Raw genomic sequence first — 23,363 nt, forward strand, 5'->3', positions numbered from 1 at the left:
CTTGAGTTCAGGTGGTTGTAGATGCTTGCTGGAGAACGCCAAGGGTTGCCAGCACCCCTCGATGAGCTGCTCCAGCACCCCACCGACTGCTGTGTCAGATGCGTCCACCATGAGGGCAGTCGGAACATCCGTTCTGGGGTGCACCAGCATCGCGACATCTGCCAAGGCTTCCTTGGCTTTAACGAAAGCAGCCGTGGCCTCCTCGTCCCAAGTAATGTCCTTGCCTTTACCCGACATCAGGGCGCATGATACGGGCTGCTGAGGGGAGGAAACAGTGGTAGAAATTCACCATACCAATGAACTCCTGCAGGCCTTTGACCGTGTTGGGCCGGGCAAAGTGGCGGATTGTGTCTACCTTGGCAGGCAGAGGTGTTGCCCCATCTTTGGTAATCCTGTGGCCCAGGAAGTCGATGGTATCGAGACCGAACTGGCATTTGGCCGGGTGGATCGTGAGGCCGAAATCACTCAGGCGGGAGTAGAGCTGGCTTAGGTGGGACAGGTGCCCCTGGCGATTTCTGCTGGCTATAAGGATGTCATCCAAATAGATGAACGCAAAGTCCAGGTCGTGTCCCACCACATCCATTAGCCGCAGGAACGTCTGTGCGGCATTCTTCAGGGCGAACAGCATTCAGAGGAACTTGAACAGGCCGAACGGGGTGATGAGTGCTGTTTTGGGAATGTCTTCAGGGTGCATCGGGATTTGATGGTATCCCCGGACGAGGTCTACTTTGGAAAATATTCTTGCCCCGTGCAGGTTTGCTGCAAAGTCCTGTATGTGTGGCATGGGATAGCTGTCTGGAGTTGTAGCCTCGTTCAGTCTGCAGTAGTCGCCACATGGTCTCCAACCCCCGGCTGCTTTGGACATCATGTGCAAGGGGAGGCCCATGGGCTGTCAGACCTCCGTACGATCCCCAATTCCTCCATCCTCGAACTCCTCCTTTGCCAGGCGCAGCTTTTCCAGGGGGAGCCTTTGTGCGCGGGCATGGAGGGGTGGTCCCTGGGTCGGGATGTGGTGTCTGGGCATGGCTGCCGTGAACTGCGGTGCCAGAATCGATGGAAAGTCCGCCAGGATTCTGGTGAATTCATTGTCCGACAGCGTGATGGAGTCCAGATGTGGGGCCGGCAACTTGGCTTTACCCAGGGAGAACGTCTGGAAAGTCTCGGCATGTACCAGTCTTTTCCCTTGCAAGTTGACCAGCAGGCTGTGAGCTCACAAGAAGTCTGCCCCCAGGAGTAGTTGGGCCACGGCAGGCAGTGTGAAGTCCCACATGAACCGGCTGGCACCGAACTGCAGCTGCACTGTGCGGGTGCCATAGGTCCATATCGTGCTGCCGTTTGCGGCCTTCAGGGTGGGTCCTGGCTTCCTGTTGCGGGTGTCGTACCCCGTCGGGGGCAAGACGCTGATTTCCGCTCCAGTGTCGACCAAGAAGCGGCGTCCCGACTGTTTGTCCCAGACGTACAAGAGGCTGTCCTGGTGGCCAGCCCCACCGCTGGTGGTAGAAACACCACTGTTCACCGGCCTCCTCACTCCTGCCTCTGTGTTGTGTGCACCCCCCTGCCGGGCCTGGTCTGGTCCGCTGTTGGGTGCGTGGCCTGGTAATCTGACCGACGGATGACACGCTCTCATTCTTGGCTTTCCACAGCATGTCTGCTCGTGTTGCCACCTTCCAGGGGTCGCTGAAATCTGCATCGGCCAGCAGCAGATGTATGTCCTCAGGCAGATGCTCTAGGAACGCTTGCTCGAACATGATGCAGGGCTTGTGTCCGTCAGCCAGGGCCAGCATCTCGTTCATCAATGCTGACGGCAGTCTGCCTCCCAAACTGTCCAGGTGAAGCAGGCGGGCACCCCGCTCACGCCATGAGAGGCCAAAGGTCCCAATGAGCAGCGCATTGAATGCTTCATATTTGCCTTCTTCCGGGGGCGACTGTATGAAATCCACAACCTGGGCGGCCATCTCCTGGTCAAGGGCGCTCACCACGTGGTAGTAACTCATGGAATCAGAAGAGATCTGCCAAATCTCGAACTGGGCTTCTGCTTGGCTAAACCACACGCGTGGTTGTAGCGTCCAGAAAGTCGGCAGTTTTAGTGCAACTATGTGAACAGATGAAGAGTCGGTCATCTTTGGTCCAAATCCCGTTTGAACCGTCGGGGTCACCAATGTAGCGATGAGCTACACACAGCGCTGAAATAACGACACGCAGTCGGTAAGTCGTTTCGAGACTAGTTTATTCAAACTTCACAGCGCTGGCATTTAATCCCTAGCGCCCGCCCTCTCCGGATGGAAATGACATCAGAGGTGCATTACCAAAGTCTCTCCCCACGTGCTGGCTATTTGTGAGCTGGTTCGCCTGTGCAGAAAGTGGGTCACCACACCACTGTGATTCAATGTTGTAAAGCAATAAAACATGAAAACTTCCAAAGTGGGGTGAATACTACTTATAAGCACTGTAGGTAGCACAGATACAGGCCCTATAGCCCAACTAATCTATGCCATTGTACCTGCTTCAACCACTTCCTCTGGCAGCTTGTAACATATACTCATCACCCTTTGTATAGGAAAATGTTTCCCCTTTAAAACATTTCCCCTTTCATCTTAAATCTATGCTTCCTAGTTTTAGATTCTTCTATCCTGGGTCAAAAAACTTACCATTCACCTCATGTAAGCACCTCACAGTCTTAACTATTTCTATAAGGTCTTCCCTCAGTCTCTAACATTACAAGGAATAAAAGCCCAGCCTGGTCAACCAATCCCCATCTTTCAAGCCCTCTAGTCTTGGCAACATCTTCATAAATCTCTTCTGCACTAATTCCAGTAACAGAGGACCTAAACTTACAGAGTTCTCCAAGTGCAGCATTAGCAACAATTTAGACAACCACAATGCCTAAACTGCTATATTCAATGCCCTGAATGATGAAGACAAGTGAACACCCTTTCCACCATCCATTCTACCTGTGATTCTGCTTTCAATGAGCTATGCACTTTCACTGCTAGGCTCCTTTATCCCATTACACTCTCTAGCATCCAACCATTCATAACTCAAGTCCAACAAACTGGCTTGTCATTCCAAAATGCATCATCTCACACCTGTCTGTATTGAAATCCATTTGCCAACCTTTGGTTCACTTCCCTGACAGATCAACATCACAATATAATGTACGATAGCCTTTTCACTATTGACAATATCCATTCATTTCATGTCATTTGCAGACTTACTAATCAAGCTCTGTGAATTTTCATTATTATCATTTCTATACATAATGAATAAAGAGGGTCTCAATATGACCCCTGTTGCATATTAGTCACAGTGTCTATTTTGAGAAAAAACTTACATACACCATGCTCTGCTTCTAACCCTTGAAACTTGTTGGAGCTTTCTAAAATCCAAATATGCAATATCTAATGCCCCACCCTCATCTACCTTTTTGATTACCTCTTCAAAAAACTCTAAAAGATTCATCAAGCCTATTTTCCATGCACAAAGCCAAAATAACTCCTCCTAATATATTCTATCAATCCACGAGCTGATTGATCCTGTCCCTCAGAATTTCCTCCAATAACCTCCCTACTACTGATATATTCAATGCCCTGAATGCCAGCCTGTCCAGCATGTAGTTCCTTGGCTTGTCCTTGCTATTGTTCACAAATACCAAAACAATGTCATCCACCTTTTAATCATTGGGACATCATCAGTGGCTGACAATGAAAAAAATCTCTCTCCACAATATCTTATCTCACCTCATACAAATCTGAGGATGTACTCAGTCAGGTCCTCAGGATTTAGCTACCTTAATGCTCTATAATTCTGCAGATACCACTTCCTTGATAATATGAATGTCCCCAAAACATCTCCACTTGTTTCCCTTATCTCTTGAGCAACCATTATTTTCTCCTCAGTAAACACTGAAGAAAAACACTTGTTAAAAATCACACCCACTTTCTGTGTCTCGAGACATAGATCTCTATGGGGACCTATTTTCTCCCAAACCACCTTTTTACTATTAATATACTGCAACTACTATAGCTATATAATCTCTTGGGATTTTCCTTAATTTTACCTGCTGAATACATTGCGTACCCTCTCCCTATCCTCCTGATTTCCCTCAAGTGTATTCTCTTTGTACCTTTCAAGGGATTCACACTTCTCCAAGATCCTAATGTTTTCTTCTTTTTTTTGACTAGATCCTCAATACCTCTCTTCAGCCAGGGTTCCTTAAGTCTGCTAGCTTTACTCTTCACCCTGACAGGACGATGCTGCTCCTAGACTCTTGACATCACACTCTTGTGAATGCGAATGACATCACATTCCAGTCCCTTCAAACAGCCTCACCCAATCAACATTTGCTTGATCCTCCCTAATTCCTCTCAAACTAGCCCTGCTTCAGTTCAGGACAGTAATCTGTAGAGCTGTCCAAATCCATTTGTCTCACCGACACCATGGGTGTGGTCTCACTGAAATATCCTCAGCACCCAATTACCCAGATCACCCCACTAACAAACTGCTCAGCTGGTTTTGTTGTTGAGTCTTCCTCCTTTAAAACACCTCAAGAAATTATTGTCAGGTACTGTAAGCATAGAGCAGAGTCATAGTCAGTGTCACAGAAAATATGCTCTTTGCCTATTCCCATTGACCTGCACCTGAACCATAGCCCTCTATAGCCCTACCATTCATGTACCTATCCAAACTTCCCTTAAACAATGAAATTCAACTTTCATGCACTACTGTGCATGCAGCTTGTCCCACACTCACGGCCCTCTGTGAAGATACCCTCATGTTCTCCTTAAACTTTTCAACTTTCACCCTTAACCCATGACCTCTAGTTGTAGTCCTACCCCAACCTCAGTGGAAAAAGCCTGCTTGTATTTACTCTATTTAAACTCTTCATAAGTTTGAATACCTCTGTCAAACCTCCCCTCAATCTTCTACATTCCAAGGAATAAACTCCTAACCTATTCAATCTTTCCTTATAACTCAGGTCCTCCAGTCCTGGCAACACCCTTGTAAATTTTCTCAGCATTGTTTCAACTTTATTTACATCCTTCCTGTAGGCAGGTGAGCAAAAGTGCACTCCACACTCCAAATCAGACATCACTAATGTCATACACAACCTCAACATAACATCCCATGTCCTGTATTCAATACTTTAATCTATGAAGGTCAAAGTGGCAAAAGCTTTTTTGAAGGACCCATTTACCCGTGTCTCCACTTTCAATTAACTCTGAACCTGTTTTCCCAGATCCCTTTGTACTACCACACTCCTCAGTGCCCTACGATTCACTGTGCTAGACCTACCCTGGTTAGTCCTACTGAAGTGCAACCATAGAACCATAGAACATTACAGCACAGATACAGGCCTTTTGGCCCTTCTTGGCTGTGCCGAACCATTTTTCTGACTAGTCCCACTGACCTGCACCCAGTCCATATCCCTCCATACACCTCTCATCCATGTACCTGTCTAAGTTATTCTTAAATGTTAAAAGTGAGCCCGCATTCACCACTTCATCTGGCAGCTCATTCGACACTTCCACCACTCTCTGTGTGAAGAAACCTCCCCCCCCCAAAGTTCCCTTTAAACTTTTTCCCCTTCACTCATGTCCTCTGGTTGTTTTCTCCCCTAGCTTCAGTGGAAAAAGCCACTCTATCTATACCCATCATAATTTTATATACCTCTATCAGATCTCCCCTCATCCTTCTATGCTCCAGGGAATAAAGTCCTAACCTATTCAAACTTTCTCTGTAACTCAGTTTCTCAAGTCCCGGCAACATCCTTGTAAACCTACTCTGCACTCTTTCAACCTTACTAATATCCTTCCTGTAATTCGGTGATCAAAACTGCGCCCAATACTCCAAATGCGGCCTCACCAATGCCTTATACAACCTCACCATAACATTCCAACTCTTATACTCAATACTTTGATTCATAAAGGCCAATGTACCAAAAGCTCTCTTTACTATCCTATCTACCTGTGACGCCACTTTTAGGGAATTTTGTATCTGTATTCCTAGATCCCTCTGTTCTACTGCACTCCTCAGTGCCCTACCATTTACCTTGTATGAACTACCTTGGTTTTTCCTTCCAAAGTGCTATACCTCACACTTGACTGTATTAAACTCCTTTTACCATTTTTCATCCCACATTTCCAGCTGGTCCAGATCCCTCTACAAGTTTTGAAAACCTTCCTCACTGTCCACTATACCTCCAATCTTTGTATCATCAGCAAATTTGCTGATCCAATTTACCACATTATCATCCAGATCATTGATAAAGATGATAAATAACAATGGACCCAGCACTGATCCCTGTGGCACACCACTAGTCACAGGCCTCCACTCAGAGAAGCAATCCTCCACTACCACTCTCTGACTTCTCCCATTGAGCCAATGACTAATCCAATTTACTACTTCACCATGTATACCTAGCGACTGAATCTTCCTAACTAACCTCCCATGCGGGACCTTGTCAAAGGCCTTACTGAAGTCCATGTAGACAACATCCATTGCCTTCTCTTCCTCCACTTTCCTTGTAACCTCCTCGAAAAACTCTAAGAGATTTGTTAAACATGACCGACCACGCACAAAGTTGTGTTGACTCTCCCTAATAAGTCCCTGTCTATCTAAATATTTGTAGATCTTAGTGCTCCTTCCAATAATTTACTCACTACTGACGTCAAATTTACCGGCCTATAATTTCCTGGATTACTTTTAGAGCCTTTTTTAAACAACGGAACAACATGAGCTATCCTCCAATCCTCCAGCACCTCACCCGTAGATAACGACATTTTAAATATATCTGCCAGGGTCCCTGCAATTTCAACACTAGTCTCCTTCAAGGTCCAAGGGAATACCCTGTCAGGTCCTGGGGATTTATCTACTCTGATTTGCCTCAAGCTAGCAAGCACCTCCTCCTCTTCAATCAGCAACACTAAATTCCATCAGCCATTTTTCAGCCCGTTTATGCTGTCTGCTATATCCCCAATCATAGTGTCATTGTTGCACCATCAATAACTCACTCTGAGATGTAAGGCGAGATATCGGCTTTTATTGACTGGAAGAAGGAACAAGCAGTGGTTGACCACCATACTACACCCTGGAGACTGAGAGCCGGGCTCAGGCCTTGATCGCCTTTATACAGGGGTCTGTGGGAGGAGCCACAGGAGCAGTCAGCAGGGGGCGTGTCCAGACAGGTATATGTAGTTCACCACAGTCATCCACAATTTTGCTGAACCAGTTAGCCACATATAATCCAGAAAATTGATATAGATGACAAACAACAAAGGACCCAGCACTCCACCAGTCACAGGTCTCCACTCAAAGGCAACCCTCTGTCTACTCCCACAAAGCCACAGTCTAATCCAATTTACTATGTCATCTTGAATGCCAAGTAACTGGACCTTCTTGATCAAACTCCCATGTGGGACTTTGTTAAATGCATTGCTTAAGTCAATGTAGACAACAACATCAACACCATCGGTCTGAGCACATACCTTCTCTATCACCTGCCTATCCTCCTTCTTGCACTGTCTCCAAGTTTTCTTTATTTTCTCTAACTCATAATGCCACCACCACTCCCCCCGTTAATCCCTCTCACTTTGTCAAGTCTAAGACAATGGAACTCCAGAATATTAAGCTGCCAGTCTTCCCCTCTGGCTACTAAGTCTCACTAATATCTACAAAATGTGATGATCCATGCTCTGAGCTCATTTGCTTTTCCTGCAATCTTTCTTGCATTGAAATATACACAGCTCAGGATATTAGTTGCACCCTGCTCAATATTTCGATTCCTGACTTTGTTTCAGGTCTTCAGGTCTTGGCAAAAAAAAAGCCACTGTTGAAAAAACTCACATGTAATCTTGGCTACAGTTTGTCAGAAGGCATGTGGGAGTCTGAAGTCAGCTGGAAGGTTCTATGGTCTGTTGAAACCAAATTTGAGCTTTTTGGCCATCAGACTAAATGCATAAAGACATAAGACAAACACAGCACATCATCAATAACACGCCAACCCTACCAGGACACATGGTGGTGGCTGCATCCTACTGTGGGGGTGCTTCACTGAAGCAGGCCCTGGAAGGATTGTGAAGGTAGAGGGTAAAATGAATGCAGCAAAATACAGGGAAATATTGGAGGAAAGCCTGATGCAGTCTTCAAGAGAACTGTAAGAAGATTTGTTTTCCAGCAAGACAATGATGCCAAGTATAAAGCCAAAGCTACACTGGAATGGCTTAAAAACAACAAAGTTAATGTCCTGGAGTGGCCAAGTCAGAGTCCAGACCTCAACCCAACAGAGAATTTTTTGCTGGATTTGAAAAGGGCTGTTCACTCACAATCCCCATACAACCTGACAGAGCTTGAGTAGCTTTGTAAAGAAGAAAGGAGAAAAATTGCAGTGTGCAGATGTGCAAAGTTGATAGAGACCTATCCACACAGACTCAAGCTGTAATTGCTGCGAAAGGTGCATCTACTAACTACTGACTTGAAGGAGGTGACTACTTATGCAATCAATTATTTTGTCCTTTATTTTTGTAAATAATTTAGATCACTTTTTAGAGATCTGTTTTCACTTTGGCATGGAAGTGTCTTTTTCTGTTGATCAGTGTCAAAAAGCCAAATTAAATCCATTGATTCATTGTTGTAAAACAATAAAACATGAATACTTCCGGAGGGTGGGGGGCAGAGGGAAGAATACTTTTTATAGACACTACATATCTGAAAAAAAACTTCTGGTATGCTCTTTTATTTTATTGACTAGCTTATCTGGATATTTCACCTTTCCTCTACTTATTACTTTTTTAGTTGCCTTCTGTTGGTTTGTAAAAGCTTCCCACCTGGTTTTGCTATATTATATGCTCTCTCTTGTGCTTTTATACCATCTTTGACTTCCCTTGTCAGCCTTGCTTCTTTTATTGGGATGAACTGATCTTGCGCTTTCCAAATTACTCAAAGAATCTCCAAACATTGCTGTTCTGTCGTCATCCTTGCTAGTGTCCCCATCCAATCAACTTTGGCCTGCTCCTCACTCATGCTTCATTATTCATTACTCCAATATATCTGATAGCTTCTTGCTTTCAAACTGAGGGGTGAAGTCTATCATATTATGATCACTACCTCATAAAGGTTCCTTTATCTTAAGCTGCCTGATCTAAACTGGAAGACTTGGGGATAGTATGCATTGCAGTAGGGGAGGTGTTGAATGTCTTAAAATGTATGGAAGTAGATAAATCACTGGGCTCTGACCTGGTACATCCAAGAACACTTTGGGTGTTTGGAGAAGAAATTGCAAGAGCCGAAGTGGAGATATATGCAACATCGTTAACCACGGGTGAGCTGTTGGAAGATTGGAGCTCACAAATGCTTGGCCTTCTTTTCAAGATTTGCCTGTGGAGTGCAAGATTGCTTGGGTTAATTAGCAAGGGCCAATAAAAAGAAGCAGCTGTTGTGTGAGCGGACAGTGTAGGAGTGGTCAGGCTTTGGCTAAACAGGCTTGGGTGAGAACAAGCGCAGGCTAAGACTTACATTTGAAAAGTTAGAGGTATAACAGGTGTTAGCAGGATATTAATTCAGGCAGTGAAATGCTTCTCCTGTGAGATGTGGGATGTCAGGGTAATTAATCATTTCCCTAATGACTACATCTGCGGGAAGTGCACTCAACTTCAACTCCTGCGGTTTTGTGCAGTGAGTACAGGGAGTTATTGGAGAGGCTGAAGATAGTCCAAGATAGTCATCCCTGGATTACTCCCAGTGCCAGGTGTTAGTCAGGGCAGGAATAGGATGATGGTACAAATGAATGAGTGACTGAAGAAGTAGTGCAGGGTGCAGGGTTTCAGATTTCTGGATCATTGGGATTTCTTCTGGGGAAGATATGACCTATGAAAAAAGGACGGGTTACACCTTAAACCAAGAGGGAACCAATATCCTTGCAGGCATGTTTGCTAGAGTTGATGGGGAGGATTTAAACTAATTTGGTTGAAGGATCGAAACCAGAATGAGGAGCTGGCAGTTGGTAGGTCAGTAGATGCTGTGGGCAGTGAGACTGAAAGGAGGGACAGGCAGATGACAGGGCAAAATTACAGTCAGCGGGACAAGATGAAGTGTAATGGGGGGGGGGAATAAAAAAGAGTGATAAACACAGAACTGATGATGTTATATTTGCATGTACACAGTACACAGAATAAGGTAGGTGAGCTTGTAACATTGTTGGAGATTGGCAGGTATGACATTGTGGGCACCACTAAGACATGGCAGAAAGAAGACCATAGTTGAAAACTTAATGTCCAAGGATACACATTATACCAAAAGGATAGGCAGGTAGTCAAAGGGGATGGCATGGGTCTGTTGGGTGACATAGGATCAGAATCCTTGTGGCCAGAGTTAAGAAACTACAAGAGTATAAAAGCCTGATGTGAGTTATATATAGGCTCCCAACAGGATGTGGGATATAAATTCAATAGAAAGTAGAAAAGGCAAGTAACATGGGCAATGTTATGATAGTCACAGGGGATTTCAATATGCAGATAGACTGGGAAAATTAGGTTGCTGCTGAATCCCAAAACATGACATTTATAGAATGCTCATAGAATGGCTTTTTAGACAGCTTGTGGTTTAGTCCACTTGGTGAAAGGCATTCTGGATTGGGTGTTGCGTAATGCACCAGATTTGATTAGAGAGCTTAAGGTAAAGGAACCCTCAGGAGACGGTGATCATTAAATGCATCACGCACAAAATGCTGGAGGAACTCGGCAGGTCAGGCAGCATCAATGGAAATGAATAAATAGTGAATGTTTCAGGCCAAGACTCTTCTTCAGGAATGATCATTAAATGATAGAGTTCACCCTGCAGTCTGAGAGGGAAAATCTAAAGTCAGATGTATTGGTACTAGAGTGGGGTAAAGGGAATTACAGAGGCATGAGAGAGGAGCTGGCTAAAGTTCATTGGAAGGAGACACTAGCATGGATGATGGCATAAGAGCAATGGCTGGAGTTTCTGAGGGCAATTTGTAAGGCACAGTATAGATATATTCTAAAGATGAAGAAGGGTATGCAGGGCTATGGTTGAGGTATGGGTAGATGGGACTAGGCAAAATAACAGTTTGGCACAGACTAGATAGGCCAAATGGCCTGTTTCTGTGCTGTAGAGCTCTAGTACTTTGTGCATTCTGAAGATATTGCAAAAGTATTCTCTGCACATTAGAAAATGGTTTTACCAAACACAAAAGACTCTGATTCAGTGTATGACCTTAATTTACCCAGGAGAGGAGCACATGCATACCAAGATAAACAAAACCATATCTAAATATGATCCTCACCTGCTCGGTTTAACAGAAGCAGTAACTTTTCAGTGAACACCTTCACATTTTCCCGTTTAGATAGCGTTTTCATGATGATATTGTTTGATGGCACTGTGGGCACAACAGAATTTAATCAGCACAACATAAGGTGAAGCTGCTTTTATTCCATCACATTTCAATTGTAGGATTGCATTCAATCATATTGGCTCCAGTCCATTGATGATCTCTGCTAATTCATGATCAGGTAAGTTTAAACTTGCAAGAAAGCCTCTTATTGGCAACACAGACCACAGTTCTTCAGTGTCACAAACTAATCATTGTTTTGAATTCTCATATCGTGCAATTTCCTGGTGATTATTCTGTGTCTGTGCTGGTTCAGAGTAATTCAATCCCATTCACCCCAATTTTTCACTGAAACTCCCATTCACATCTCCCAAATTCTACTGCCCATATGCACACTAGGACAATTAACCACCTGTACATCTTTAGGATATGGGAGGAACCCATGTGGTCATAGATTTAATGTGCAAACTGCATCAAGACAGCACCAAAATCAGGAGCTAAACCTCGGTCCCTGGCACTGTCACACACACAAAATGCTGGAAGAACTCAGCAGGTCAGGCAGCATCTATGGAAATACATAAACAGTTGATGTTTCAAGCCAAGACCCTTCTTTAGTACTGAGACAGAAGGGTGAAGACACTAGAATAAAAAGGTGGGGCGAGGGATAGGAGACTAGCTAGAAGGTGATGTGGGAAGCCAGGTGGGTGGGAAAGGTCAAGGGCTGGAGAAGGAATCTGATAGGAGAGGAGAGAAGACCACAGGAGAAAGGGAAGGAGGAGGGTACTCAGGAGAAGAGGTAAAAGGTCAGAGTGATGAATAAGGGAAGAGGGGAAAGAAGGGAAGGAGGTGAGTTTTTTTGCACAGGAAGGAGAAATCAATATGTTTGTTTTAAGTAGCAGAGAGCATGGGGACAAATGAATAGGACAAAATAAATACTGGTGGTAGAGTAGTCAGGGCTGCTGTGGGGTGAAGTTCTATTGTTCATCCTATAGGTGGTTTAATGAGGACAGTTAGTGAGAATACTAACAAAGCAACTTAAAAGTTACAAGCCTAGCAGGATCAAATATATTAATGAAGAGAGAATTATATATCAAATACATTAATGGATGACTGACAACAGATGTAGTCTATTTCCCTTGGGATCAATAAAGTATGTCTGTCTGTCTGTATTCTCTTACAGAAGGGAATGTATGTTGTCTGAAGTCATACAATTTAACATCAGATAGGCTACAACACGTCCAGGCAAGTGAGGTACTGTTTTTGAAGCTTACAGTGGACCTCACTGAGTGGGAAGAGAATTAATTTGGCAAACAACAAGGGACACCAAGTTGTTAATCATTAGTGGTTCACAAAGTGCTGGTCCAATCTTCATTTAACTTCTCTGATGCAAAGGAGAGCACTTTGTGAACAATGGAAGTAGTATGCTGGAATGGAAGAAGGCAATAACATTGCTGCTTCACCGAGAGGTCATGTTGTATCCTTGTCTTCCACAAGCCTCAGCAATCTGCAAATCATGTTTTACAGTTCTCTCCAGCTTCAACATAGTTCCATCAGCAAATCATTCCACCACATCGTTCCATTGTTGTCCTTCTCATTTTTTTAAAAGGACCATTTCCACTGGGGAACCCTGGCTCACTCAGTCTTTTTGCAATACCAATAAAATTCTGAGTTGGCAATTTGAATTTTGAATTTTACATGAAGAATGAACCTTCTGCAATGCAGAAACTATGCAAAACTGGCTGTGTGCATTTGTATTTTCATGAGGACACAGAATATGCATGCCCATCGCTTGAAAAGTAAAGTAGAGGTGGCAATGGGTTATAGTTTGTTTACAGTATCCTACATAATTTTTGTGAGATCAGTCAAAGAAGTAGCACAATGGTTGAACTCATACAGCCATTGTCCCTATATTCTCTGGTTTCTCTTTATGTGGAGCTTGAATACTCTTCCTGAGAAAATGTCAGTTTTCTCCAGGTGATCACATTTCCTCCCACATCCCAAAGATGAACATGGTGTTAGGTTAATTGACAACTGTAAATTGTTTCTTGTGTGTAGGGGAGGGGTAGAAACTGGGGGGGAGTTGATGGAAAGGTGGCTGAGATTGCTATGGTGCTTGATGGTCAACATAGTGGGCTTGATTCCTGTTGCATATCTCAGTGACTCCATCCTTTCTTATAGGTCTTAATATTATTCATTCTGACTTTCAGGCTGTGTGTTGAAATTGTCCCCTGTGTATTGTGAACATAATTTGACTTCTGAAGTTTCCACTTTCTGCATCTTTGTTTGATAAGCATGGACAGAGGCCCTGTGGCCCATCAAATTTACACTGACCACAAACTACCTAACTGCTCGTATCCTATGTTATTCTTCTCACATTTCCATTGATTCTTCCCACATTCTGCTACTTTCCTACACACCAAGATACCAACATGATTGGGATGTCGAAAGAACCAGTGCACTCAGAGGAAATCCATGTGTCACAGGGAGAAGGTGAAAACTCCACACAAATATAGTACTGCTCTCAAATGAAATTGTGTGAAACATACTAAATACACACAGAACAATGGATAACTAATTACATCACGTGTAATGCATATTTTAAAAGCTTATTCTGCCTAGGTGAAATCCCAGCTAGGGAAAAGTGATGTCTCATCCCTCTGGATGAGTAGGATACAAAGCAGCATCACCTGGTAGTTGTGTAGCTCATTGCTGCCCATCATTGTTATATTCAAAATGAAAATTATACCACACTGAACTGAATAGGAATTTGATATTAACTAGTGGCAAGTGTGCATTTTATAATTTTATTTCCACATTTAATTAGTAAATAATCACAAGACAATGAAAAAGCAAGTAAAGCCAGAACTGAAACTGTGGGTTTGCTGAAGAAAGAATCAAGCAGTTGAATTCAATCAAGTTTGAAGATCCAAAGCTGTGGACTCCAGGGAGAGGAGACAGTCAGAAAAGTACAGGCAGTCCCCGGGTTACGAATGAGTTCCATTCCAAAGTCCGTCTTTAAGTCGGATTTGTACATAAGTCGGAACAGATACATCTGGTATTATTTAGCATCAGTTAGTCAAACATTTGTCTCAGTATACAGTATATATTTTACCTTTCTATGCACACAAAACAATTAAGAAGTGTTCGGCACAGCATTGTGGGCTGAAGGGCCTGTAGTGTGCTGTAAGTTTTCTATGTTTCTAACAGAACAATCTATATAGCTTAGAAAGTTGTGTCAGTGTGAATTAATCAGTCTGATGGCCTCGTGGAAGCTGTTCCGGAGCCTGTTGGTCCTAACTTTAATGCTGTGGTATCGTTTCCCGAACGGTAGCAGCTGGAACAGTTTGTGGTTGGGGTGACTCAGGTCCTAATGATCCTTCAGGCCCTTTTTACACACTTGCCACTGTAATATATAGTGGGAAGTTCACATTTACAGATGTGCTGGACTGTCCACAATCTCTGCAGAATCCTGTAATTGTGGAAGTGCAGATCCCACACTAGGTAGTGATGCAGCCAGTCAGGATGCTCTCAATTGTGCCCCTGTAAAAAGTTCTTAGGATTTGGGGGCCCGTACCAAACTTCTTAAACCATCTGAGGTGAAAGAGGCGCTGTTGTGCTTTTCTCACCACACAACCGGTATGTACAAACTACGTGAGGTCTTCGGTGATGTATATAGCGAGAAACTTAAAGCTGTTCACCCTCTCAACCCCAGATCCATTGATGCCAATAGCCTGTCTCTATACCTGCTCTAGTCCACAACCAGCTCTTCTGCTTTAGCGACATTGAGGGTGAGGTTGTTTTCTTGACACCATTGTGTCAGGGTGATTTCTTCTCTGTAGGCTACACTGTAAGTCCAATTTGAGGTAAGTCCAAACAGTGTAGTATCATCAAAGTTAATTAGCAGATTGGAGCTGTGGGTGCAAACACCAACATGGGTATACAGAGAGTAAAGGAGGGGGCTTAGGACACAGCCCTGAGGGGCACCTGTGTTGAGGGTCAGAGAGGCAGAGGAGAGGGAGCCCATTCTTAACAACTGGCAGTGACCTGACAGGAAGTCCAGGATCCAGCTGGTCAAGGTAGTATGAAGGCCAAGGTCTCTGAGTTTCTTGTCAAGCCTGAAGGGAATTATGGTGTTGAATGCTGAACTTAGTCCAAGAACAGCATTCTCACATAAGCATCCCTCTTCTCCAGGTTTAGAAGGACAGTGTGTAGAGCTGTGGTTATTGCGTCAACTGTCGATCGGCTGTGGCGGTAAACGGATTGTAGGGGGTCCAGTGTGGGTGGTAGCACACAGCAGGTGTCATCCTTGTCTAGCCTCTCAAAGCATTTGCTTATTATGGCAGTGAGTGTCACAAGATGCCAGTTGTTTAGACATGTTACCTTGGTCTTTTTAGATACAGGGACAATCGTGGATGTTTTAAAGTAGGAGGGCACACCACACTGGGAGAGGGAGGCACATCTGCCAGTTGTGCCGCGCATATCCTGAGTACCCGCCCTGAAATGCCATCTGGTCCTGCAGTCTTGCTGTATGCAGGTGTTTCATTGGAAACACCTGTGTGCTTCAGCCTCAGGGATGACCCAGGTGCAGGGCGCTTTGGCGGCTCTCCTCGAGGGCTCGGTGTTGGCAACATCGAACTAAGTTCAAAAAGATTTAGCTCATCTAAATGCTGGAAACTCCACTGCGTTTAGTTTTGAAGTCTGTGATGGTGTGTAGACCTTGCCATGAATTGCATGTGTTGTTGGTGGAGAGCTGTGTCTGGATCTTGCCTCTGTATTGTTGTTTTGCTGCCTTGATGACTTTGCACAGATCGTAGCTGCATTTCTTGAGTTTCTGTGGTTACCAGCAACATAAGCTCTGCGTCGCGCGGTAACTGCTGCACACACGAAACTGTTGATCAGCGTTTCTGGTTTGGATACACACTGACCGATTTTTGGGGGACAACATCCTCAATGCACTTCCGGATGAAGCTTGTGACCCCTTCCGTGAACTCGGAGATGTCCTCATTATGAAAGATATTCCTGCTGATGTCATCAAAGCAGTCTTGTAGCATGGAAACTGATTAGTCAGACCAATAGTGTACAGTTTTAACTATGGCTGCCTCTTGTTTCAGCTTCTGCCTGTACATGGGCAGAAGCAGGATGGAGGAGTGATCAGAGTTCCCCAGGCGGCAGATGGAGGAGCACTTTGTAAGCATTGCAGAAGGGAGAGTAGCAGTGATCAGTGGTGCTTTCTCCCCTTGTGCTCACCTGGATGTGCTGATAAAACTTCAGAGACATTTTAGTCGATGATGCTCGATTAAAGTCACAGGCAATGATGAAAGCAACCTCTCTGTGTACAGTCTCCAAGGTGCTGATGGTCTCGTACAGTTTCTTCAGAGCCAGGTCAGTATCAACCTGTGGCAGAATTTACACACATAGCTGTGATAATAACAGCCGTGAACTCTCTAGGCAGCCAGAAAGGTCCACACAGCAGCACCGTATACTTCTGATCTGGAGAACAAAAGAATTTGAGGGCATGCACATTCCGGGAATTGCACCAAGCATTATTGACAGTGAAGCATACCCCACCTCCTTTACTTCTCCCACAGAGGTTTTCAGACCTGTCCACCCAGAATAGGGAGAACCCAAAGGGCTCGATGTTGTGATCCGGTATCTCCTCGGTCAACCAGGTCTCCACGAAACACAAAATGTTACATTCCTTCGTTTCCCATTGATTGGAGATTCTGACTCTCAGTTCACACAGCTTGTTGTCCAGGGACTGAACATTAGCCAGGAGTATGCTAGGGAGTGATGGTTGATTTGAATGCTGTCTCAACCTCATCAGGATACTGGCCCTTCTCCCTCGCCTCTGGTGCCACTTCCGAGGTAGCAGCGGTGTAACAAATGAGCCTGCCATGGATTATGTAAACAGGGGTTCCCAATGTAGAAAAGGCAGCACGCTGTGGGTAAATGCCATCTTCTCAATGTTCAGAAGAGTCAGTCGATCATATCTGATGTGACTATCAGCTTCTTGAAAAGGAAATATGAAGGAAATTGCAGAAATTAGCAGTACACTGTAGAGTTGGTATGGAGTTTGCAACACAGCTGCCACACATGGCACCATTTTGGTCTGGCAAGAGTTTGGATATCAGTGTGTTGGAGGGAATGTGGTAACTGGGTTCTCTCTGTGTGAGACAAAGGGGTCCCAGTGTATGACAGGAAATGTGGGAAAAGGAGTCCCAGCTTGTTAGATGAAGTGTGGGAATTGGTGACTGGTTTGTGAGATTGAATGTGGAAACTAGAGGCCTAGTGTGTGCATGGGTGTGTGGGAACTGGTGACTGGTGTTAAAGAGAGTGAGAGAACTGGGGTCCTAGTGTGTTATAGGGAGTGAAGGATATGGAGTCCTTGTGTGTGTGTGTGTGTGTGTGTGTGTGTGTGTGTGTGTGTGTGTGTGTGTGTGTGTGTGTGTGTGTGTGTGTGTGTGTGTGAGAGAGTGCGTGGGAAGTGGCTTCATAGTGTGTGAGAGAAGCGTGGGATTTGCAGACTGGTGTGTAAAAGGGATTATGCAAACCGGCATCCCATTATGTTAGAGAGAGTGGGAACTGGATGCTGGTGTGGGAGAAGTGTGAGAACTATGGTCATGTGTGAGAGAGTGTGTGGAACTGGGATCTTGGTGTGAGAGAGGAAGCTTGGTAATTGGGTTCATGGTGTGTTGGACATGTATTGGCCTCTGGTTGTGGTGTGAGAACTGGGTTCCAGTGTGTGTGAGCTGGGGCCCTGGTGTATTAAAGTGTGGGAGAGGGAGAGTGGAGCTTGAGATCCCGTGTGTGAGAGGGAGTGTGGGAACCATGGCGCTGATTTGTGAGGAGTGTGAGAAATGCTATGTGGCGCACTCTTTCAGTGTCAGACAGTTTGCCACTCCAGCATTCTTGTCTGAATCCAAATTTTGCATGTGAACATCACTAGCTGTAAGTTTCCCTCCATGTCATACACCATTTTGACTTGGACATACCATGCTGCTTCTTATTTCTGGGTTTAAGGCTCGCAGCTCTCTCAGGAGTGCCCAAGTGGCTACAATAATGTGCATTTACCATCACAGAGTGGGGAAGCTGGTGTAGTGGAGGAGGGCCTCTTCTACAAAATATTAGGCAAGGTCAGTATCCTTTGGCTTGTTAGTGATAACTACTGCAGAATAAATGAACAAATGATTACCAATGAGTAATCTGAAAAAGACTTACCAAGCATGTGGAGATTGAAAGAAAGCAGTACATTTGTGAACAAGTCTGGAAGCTGTTCAGTGGAATCAGAGAGTAGTCCGTCCTCAATCACATCCAGGAGAAACTGAATGAAATCTGAATTCAGATGTTCTGTAAATAAGGTGGGAGGTTAGAATTTTATTTAGGTTTGTATTACAAAACAATGTAAATATATCAACAGGAGGTTATTAGAAGACACGAGGTTTGCCATGAATGGAGTATGATACTGGGCACTGAAACATGGAAAAGATGCACTTGGAAACTGTAGTGGTGATGACTTATTAGACTGATTGATGTTATGCATTAATTACTTAGATTGTGATGACTTATTAGACTGATTGATGTTATGCATTAATTACTTAGATTGTTTGAAAACCTAATGGGCTGACTACCAAGGTATGAAAAGTAATATTAAGTTGCATAGTTTTCCTTCAGTTACAATAGGGGTGGGCTAAATGGGGCTTATTCTGCGTTATATTCCTCCCAGATGTGATGATTCTGTGCCTTGCCTTTGAAGAGTCCTTTCATCCCAAGATCACTAATCTTTAGGAGGGAGAATATAAACAGGATGACTATTGACTTTGTTTCCATCATCACCATAAAGCAGAGTATAATCTGTGGCTGTGACTTTATCAAGGATTAGCCACCAACACAAGAGACTGCTGCAAGGGGATTGAATTGAGTCCTTCTCAGTCACAAACTGGAAGATGACCTGTCCTGCTTGTTCTGGGTAATATTGATTCCACCCTTAGTTTCTTCAGAATTACTCTGGACCTAATATTTAATAATTTACCATTTACAATTAATTTTAAAGACATCTTAATACATAGGAAGTGAACTATTCTGCCTATACGTTGTTGTTCAATTTAATCACACAATCTTTTGGTTCAGTGTCACTGCTAACCTTTCTTCAGTACTCCACGGAGAAGTTGCGTTTTGGGTGGAGTGAACCCTGACTGGCTGCAGCTAATGCAACACATTCAAACTGTCAAACTCAGTAGCATTGATATAATGATGCCAAGCTGGCTGTGGACACACAAGGTGAACAGTAACAATTTAACCAATTCCAGTGGGTAATATGCAACCTGCAGTAGCTGTACCTTGAAAGCTACATCAGCTGTTGACACATCATTTTGAAAACCCTGACCTGGAGTTACACTCTGACTTACATTCTTTATTGGAATTCGACCCGCTCAAGGGGCCTCATGACAGGCTGATTTTTGATATACCAAGGACACGGTTTGGAAGACTAGTGCACCTTCAGGGTGCCAGATTTTCGTGGCTCTGAAGGCGGGCTGATTCTAGGCCAGTGCCCCTGACTGAGGAATCGCTGGAGAACACAGAACATCAGGAGCAGCAGATTTGCTGCTATGGGCTGTGTGTCCAGAGACCTGAACCCTGGGCTGAAAAAAGCGACACAACAGGCTTTTAACATCATTAATCAGTGAGTTGTTGGTTATGTCTCCTCTCTCGCTGTGAAACAGGGACATCTCTTTTTCCCTTACTAGGGAGAGAGTGAGCCTGTAGCAAGTCAAATAACTGGGTGAATGAGTAGTCTTTGGGGTAATGCAAGTCTGTTTCTTTACTCATCCTTCGCTCCATGCTTGAGTGCTCGGTGGAGGTGATGGGGGGGGGTGGTTCATTGCCTTGCTGCTGCTTGTGTGTGGGAGGAGGGAGATGGGGCAGGCTTCGGGGTTCTAACGTTTAACTGTCATTCATTCTTTGGGACACCCCTCTGTTTTTGTGGATATTTGCTAAAAAAAGGAAATTCAGAATGTATATTGTATACATTTTACTGACATAAACATAGAAACATAGAAAACCTACAGCACCGTACAGGCCCTTCAGCCCACAAAGATGTGCTGAACATGTCCCTACCTTAGAAATTACTAGACATCCCCATAGCCCTCTATAGTTCTAAGCTCCATGTACCTATCTAAAAGTCTCTTAAAATACCCTATCGTAACCGCCTCCACCACCGTTGGCGGCAGCTCATTCCACGCACTCACCACTCTCTGAGTAAAAAACTTACCCCTGACATCTCCTCTATACCTACTCCCCAGTACCTTAAACCTGTGTCCTCTTGTGGCAACCATTTCAGCCCTGGGAAAAAGCCTCTGACTATCCACACGATCAATGCCTCTCATCATCTTATACACCTCTTATCCTCCATCTTTTCAAGGAGTTCACTCAACGTGTTTTCATAAGATATGCTCCCCAATCCAGGCAACATCTTTGTAAATCTCCTCTGCACCCTTTCTATGCTTTCCACATCCTTCCTGCAGTGAGGCAACCAGAACTGAGCACAGTACTCCAAGTGGGAACTGACCAGGGTCCAATATAGCTGCAACATTACCTCTTGGCTCCTAAATTCAATTCCACGATTGATGAAGGCCAATAAACCATATGCCTTCTTAAACACAGCGTCAACATGCACAGCTGCTTTGAGCGTCCTATGGACTTGGACCCCAAGGTCCCTCTGATCCTCCATACTGCTAAGAGTCTTACCATTAATACTATATTCTGCCATCCTATTTGATCTACCAAAATGAAGCACTTCACACTTAGAGAGAGATTTACTAGAACATTACCTGGGTTTCAGTACCCAAGTTACAGAGAAAGTTTGAACAAGTTAGGTCTTTATTCTTTGGAGCATAGAAGGTTGAGGGGAGACTTGATAGAGGTATTTAAAATTATGAAGGGGATAGATAGATTTGACGTGGATAGGCTTTTTCCATCGAGAGTAGGGGAGATTCAAACAAGAGGACATGAGTTGTGAGTTAAGGGGCAAAAGTTTAGGGGTAACACAAGGGGGAATTTCTTTACTCAGAGAGTGGTGGCTGTGTGGAATGAGCTTCCAGTAGAAGTGGTAGAGGCAGGTTCGATTTTGTCATTTAAAAAAAAAATTGGATAGGAATATGGACAGGAAAGGAATGAAGGGTTATGGGCTGAGTACAGGTAGGTGGGACTAGGTGAGAGTAAGCGTTCGGCACGGACTAGAAGGGCCGAGATGGCCTGTTTCCGTGCTGTAATTGTTATATGGTTATCTGGGTTGAACTCCATCTGCCACTTCTCAGCCCAGTTTTGCATCCTATCAATGTCCCGCTGTAACCTCTGACAGCTATCCACACTAGCCACAATACCTCCAACCTTTGTGTCATTAGCAAACTTACTAACCCATCCCTCCACTTCCTCATCCAGATCATTTATAAAAATCACAAAGAGTAAGGATCCCAGAACAGACCCCTGAGGCACTCCACTGGTCACCGACCTCCATGCAAAATATGACCTGTCTGCAACCTTCTATGGGCAAGCCAGTTCTGGATCCACAAAGCAATGTCCCCTTGGATCCCATGCCTCCTTGCTTTCTCAATAAGCCTTATTAAATGCCTTGTGGAAATCCATATACACTGCATCTACTGCACTTCCTTCATCAGTGTGTTTAGTCACATCCTCAAAAAATTCGAACAGGCTTGTAAGGCACAACCTGCCCTCAAAATGCCATGTTGACTATTCCTAATCATATTATACCTCTCCAAATGTTCATAAATCCTACCTCCCAGGATCTTCTCCATCAACTTACCAGCTATTGAAGTAAGACTCACTGGTCTATAATTTCCTGGGCTATCTCTACTCCCTTTCTTGAATAAAGGAACAACATCCGCAACCCTCCACTCCTCTGGAACCTCTCCTGTCCCCATTGATGAATCATCGACAGAGGCTCAGCAATCTCCTCCCTCGCCTCCCACAGTAGCCTGGGGTACATCTCATCCGGTCCTGGCGACTTATCCAAATTGATGCTTTCCAAAAGCTCCAGCACATCCTCTTTCTTAATATCTACATGCTTAAGCTTTTCAGTCTGCTGCAAGTCAGCACTACAATCACCAAGATCCTTTTCTAATTTCCTCTTCTAATTTCCTTTTTAAGCTCCTTTCTGTTGCCTTATAATCTTCTAGATCTATAACAATACAACGCTCTGAACTTTTGTAAGCTTTTTTTTTCTTCTTGACTAGATTTATTACAGCCTTTGTACACCACGGTTCCTGTAACCTACCATAATTTCCCTGTCTTATTGGAATGTACCTATGCAGAACTCCACACAAATATGACCTGAACATTTGCCATATTACTTTCGTACTTTTCCGAGAACATCTGTTCCCAATTTCCTGCCTGATAGCCTCATAATTCCCCTTACTCCAATTAAACACTTTTCTAACTTGTCTATTCTTATCTTTCTCCAATGCTATTATAAATGAGATAGAATTATGATCACTATCTCCAAAATGTTCTCCCACTGTGAGATCTGACACCTGACCAGGTTCATTTCCCAATACTATATCATCTCTCCTCTTGTAGGCTTATCTACATATTGTGTCAAGAAACCTTCCTGAGCACACCTATCAAACTCCACCCCATCTAAACCCCTTTGCTCTAAGGAGATGCCAGTTGATATTTGGGAAATTAAAATCTCCCATCATGACAACTCTATTATTACACCTTTCCAGTATCTGTTTCCCTATCTGCTCCTGTTACTATTGGTCAGCCTATAAAATACACCCAGTAAAGTTCTTGACTCCTTCCTGTTCCTAACTTCCACCCACAGAGACTCCGTAGACAATGCCTCCATGACGTCCATCTTTTCTGCAGCCGTGACACCGTCTCTGATCAACAGTGCCAAGCCCCCACCTCTTTTGCCTCTCTCCCTGTCCTTTCTGAAACATCTAAAACTTGGCACTTGAGGTAATTATTCATTCCTGAGCCATCCAAGTCTCTGTAATGACCA

The 23,363-nt window shown here is 44.2% G+C and overlaps 1 protein-coding gene across 3 annotated transcripts in view; it reads right to left on the reverse strand.

The window, feature by feature from the left end:
* LOC132377949 (NCK-interacting protein with SH3 domain-like) overlaps window positions 1-23,363 on the reverse strand; it is a 213,071-nt gene that overhangs the window by 27,187 nt on the left and 162,521 nt on the right. For 2 of the 3 annotated variants that reach the window (XM_059944474.1, XM_059944473.1), the window contains 2 exons: window positions 18,563-18,691; window positions 11,300-11,392 (listed from right to left, as the gene is read on the reverse strand). In XM_059944474.1, coding sequence (XP_059800457.1) covers window positions 11,300-11,392; window positions 18,563-18,691 — 222 coding nt within the window. Of the gene's footprint in view, window positions 1-9,231; window positions 9,373-11,299; window positions 11,393-18,562; window positions 18,692-23,363 lie in introns of all 3 variants that reach the window. The other variant, XR_009506852.1, reaches the window with a different exon arrangement.

The sequence above is a fragment of the Hypanus sabinus genome, chromosome 19, assembly GCF_030144855.1.
Source record: "Hypanus sabinus isolate sHypSab1 chromosome 19, sHypSab1.hap1, whole genome shotgun sequence".
In the NCBI taxonomy this organism is placed as follows: Eukaryota; Metazoa; Chordata; class Chondrichthyes; order Myliobatiformes; family Dasyatidae; genus Hypanus; species Hypanus sabinus.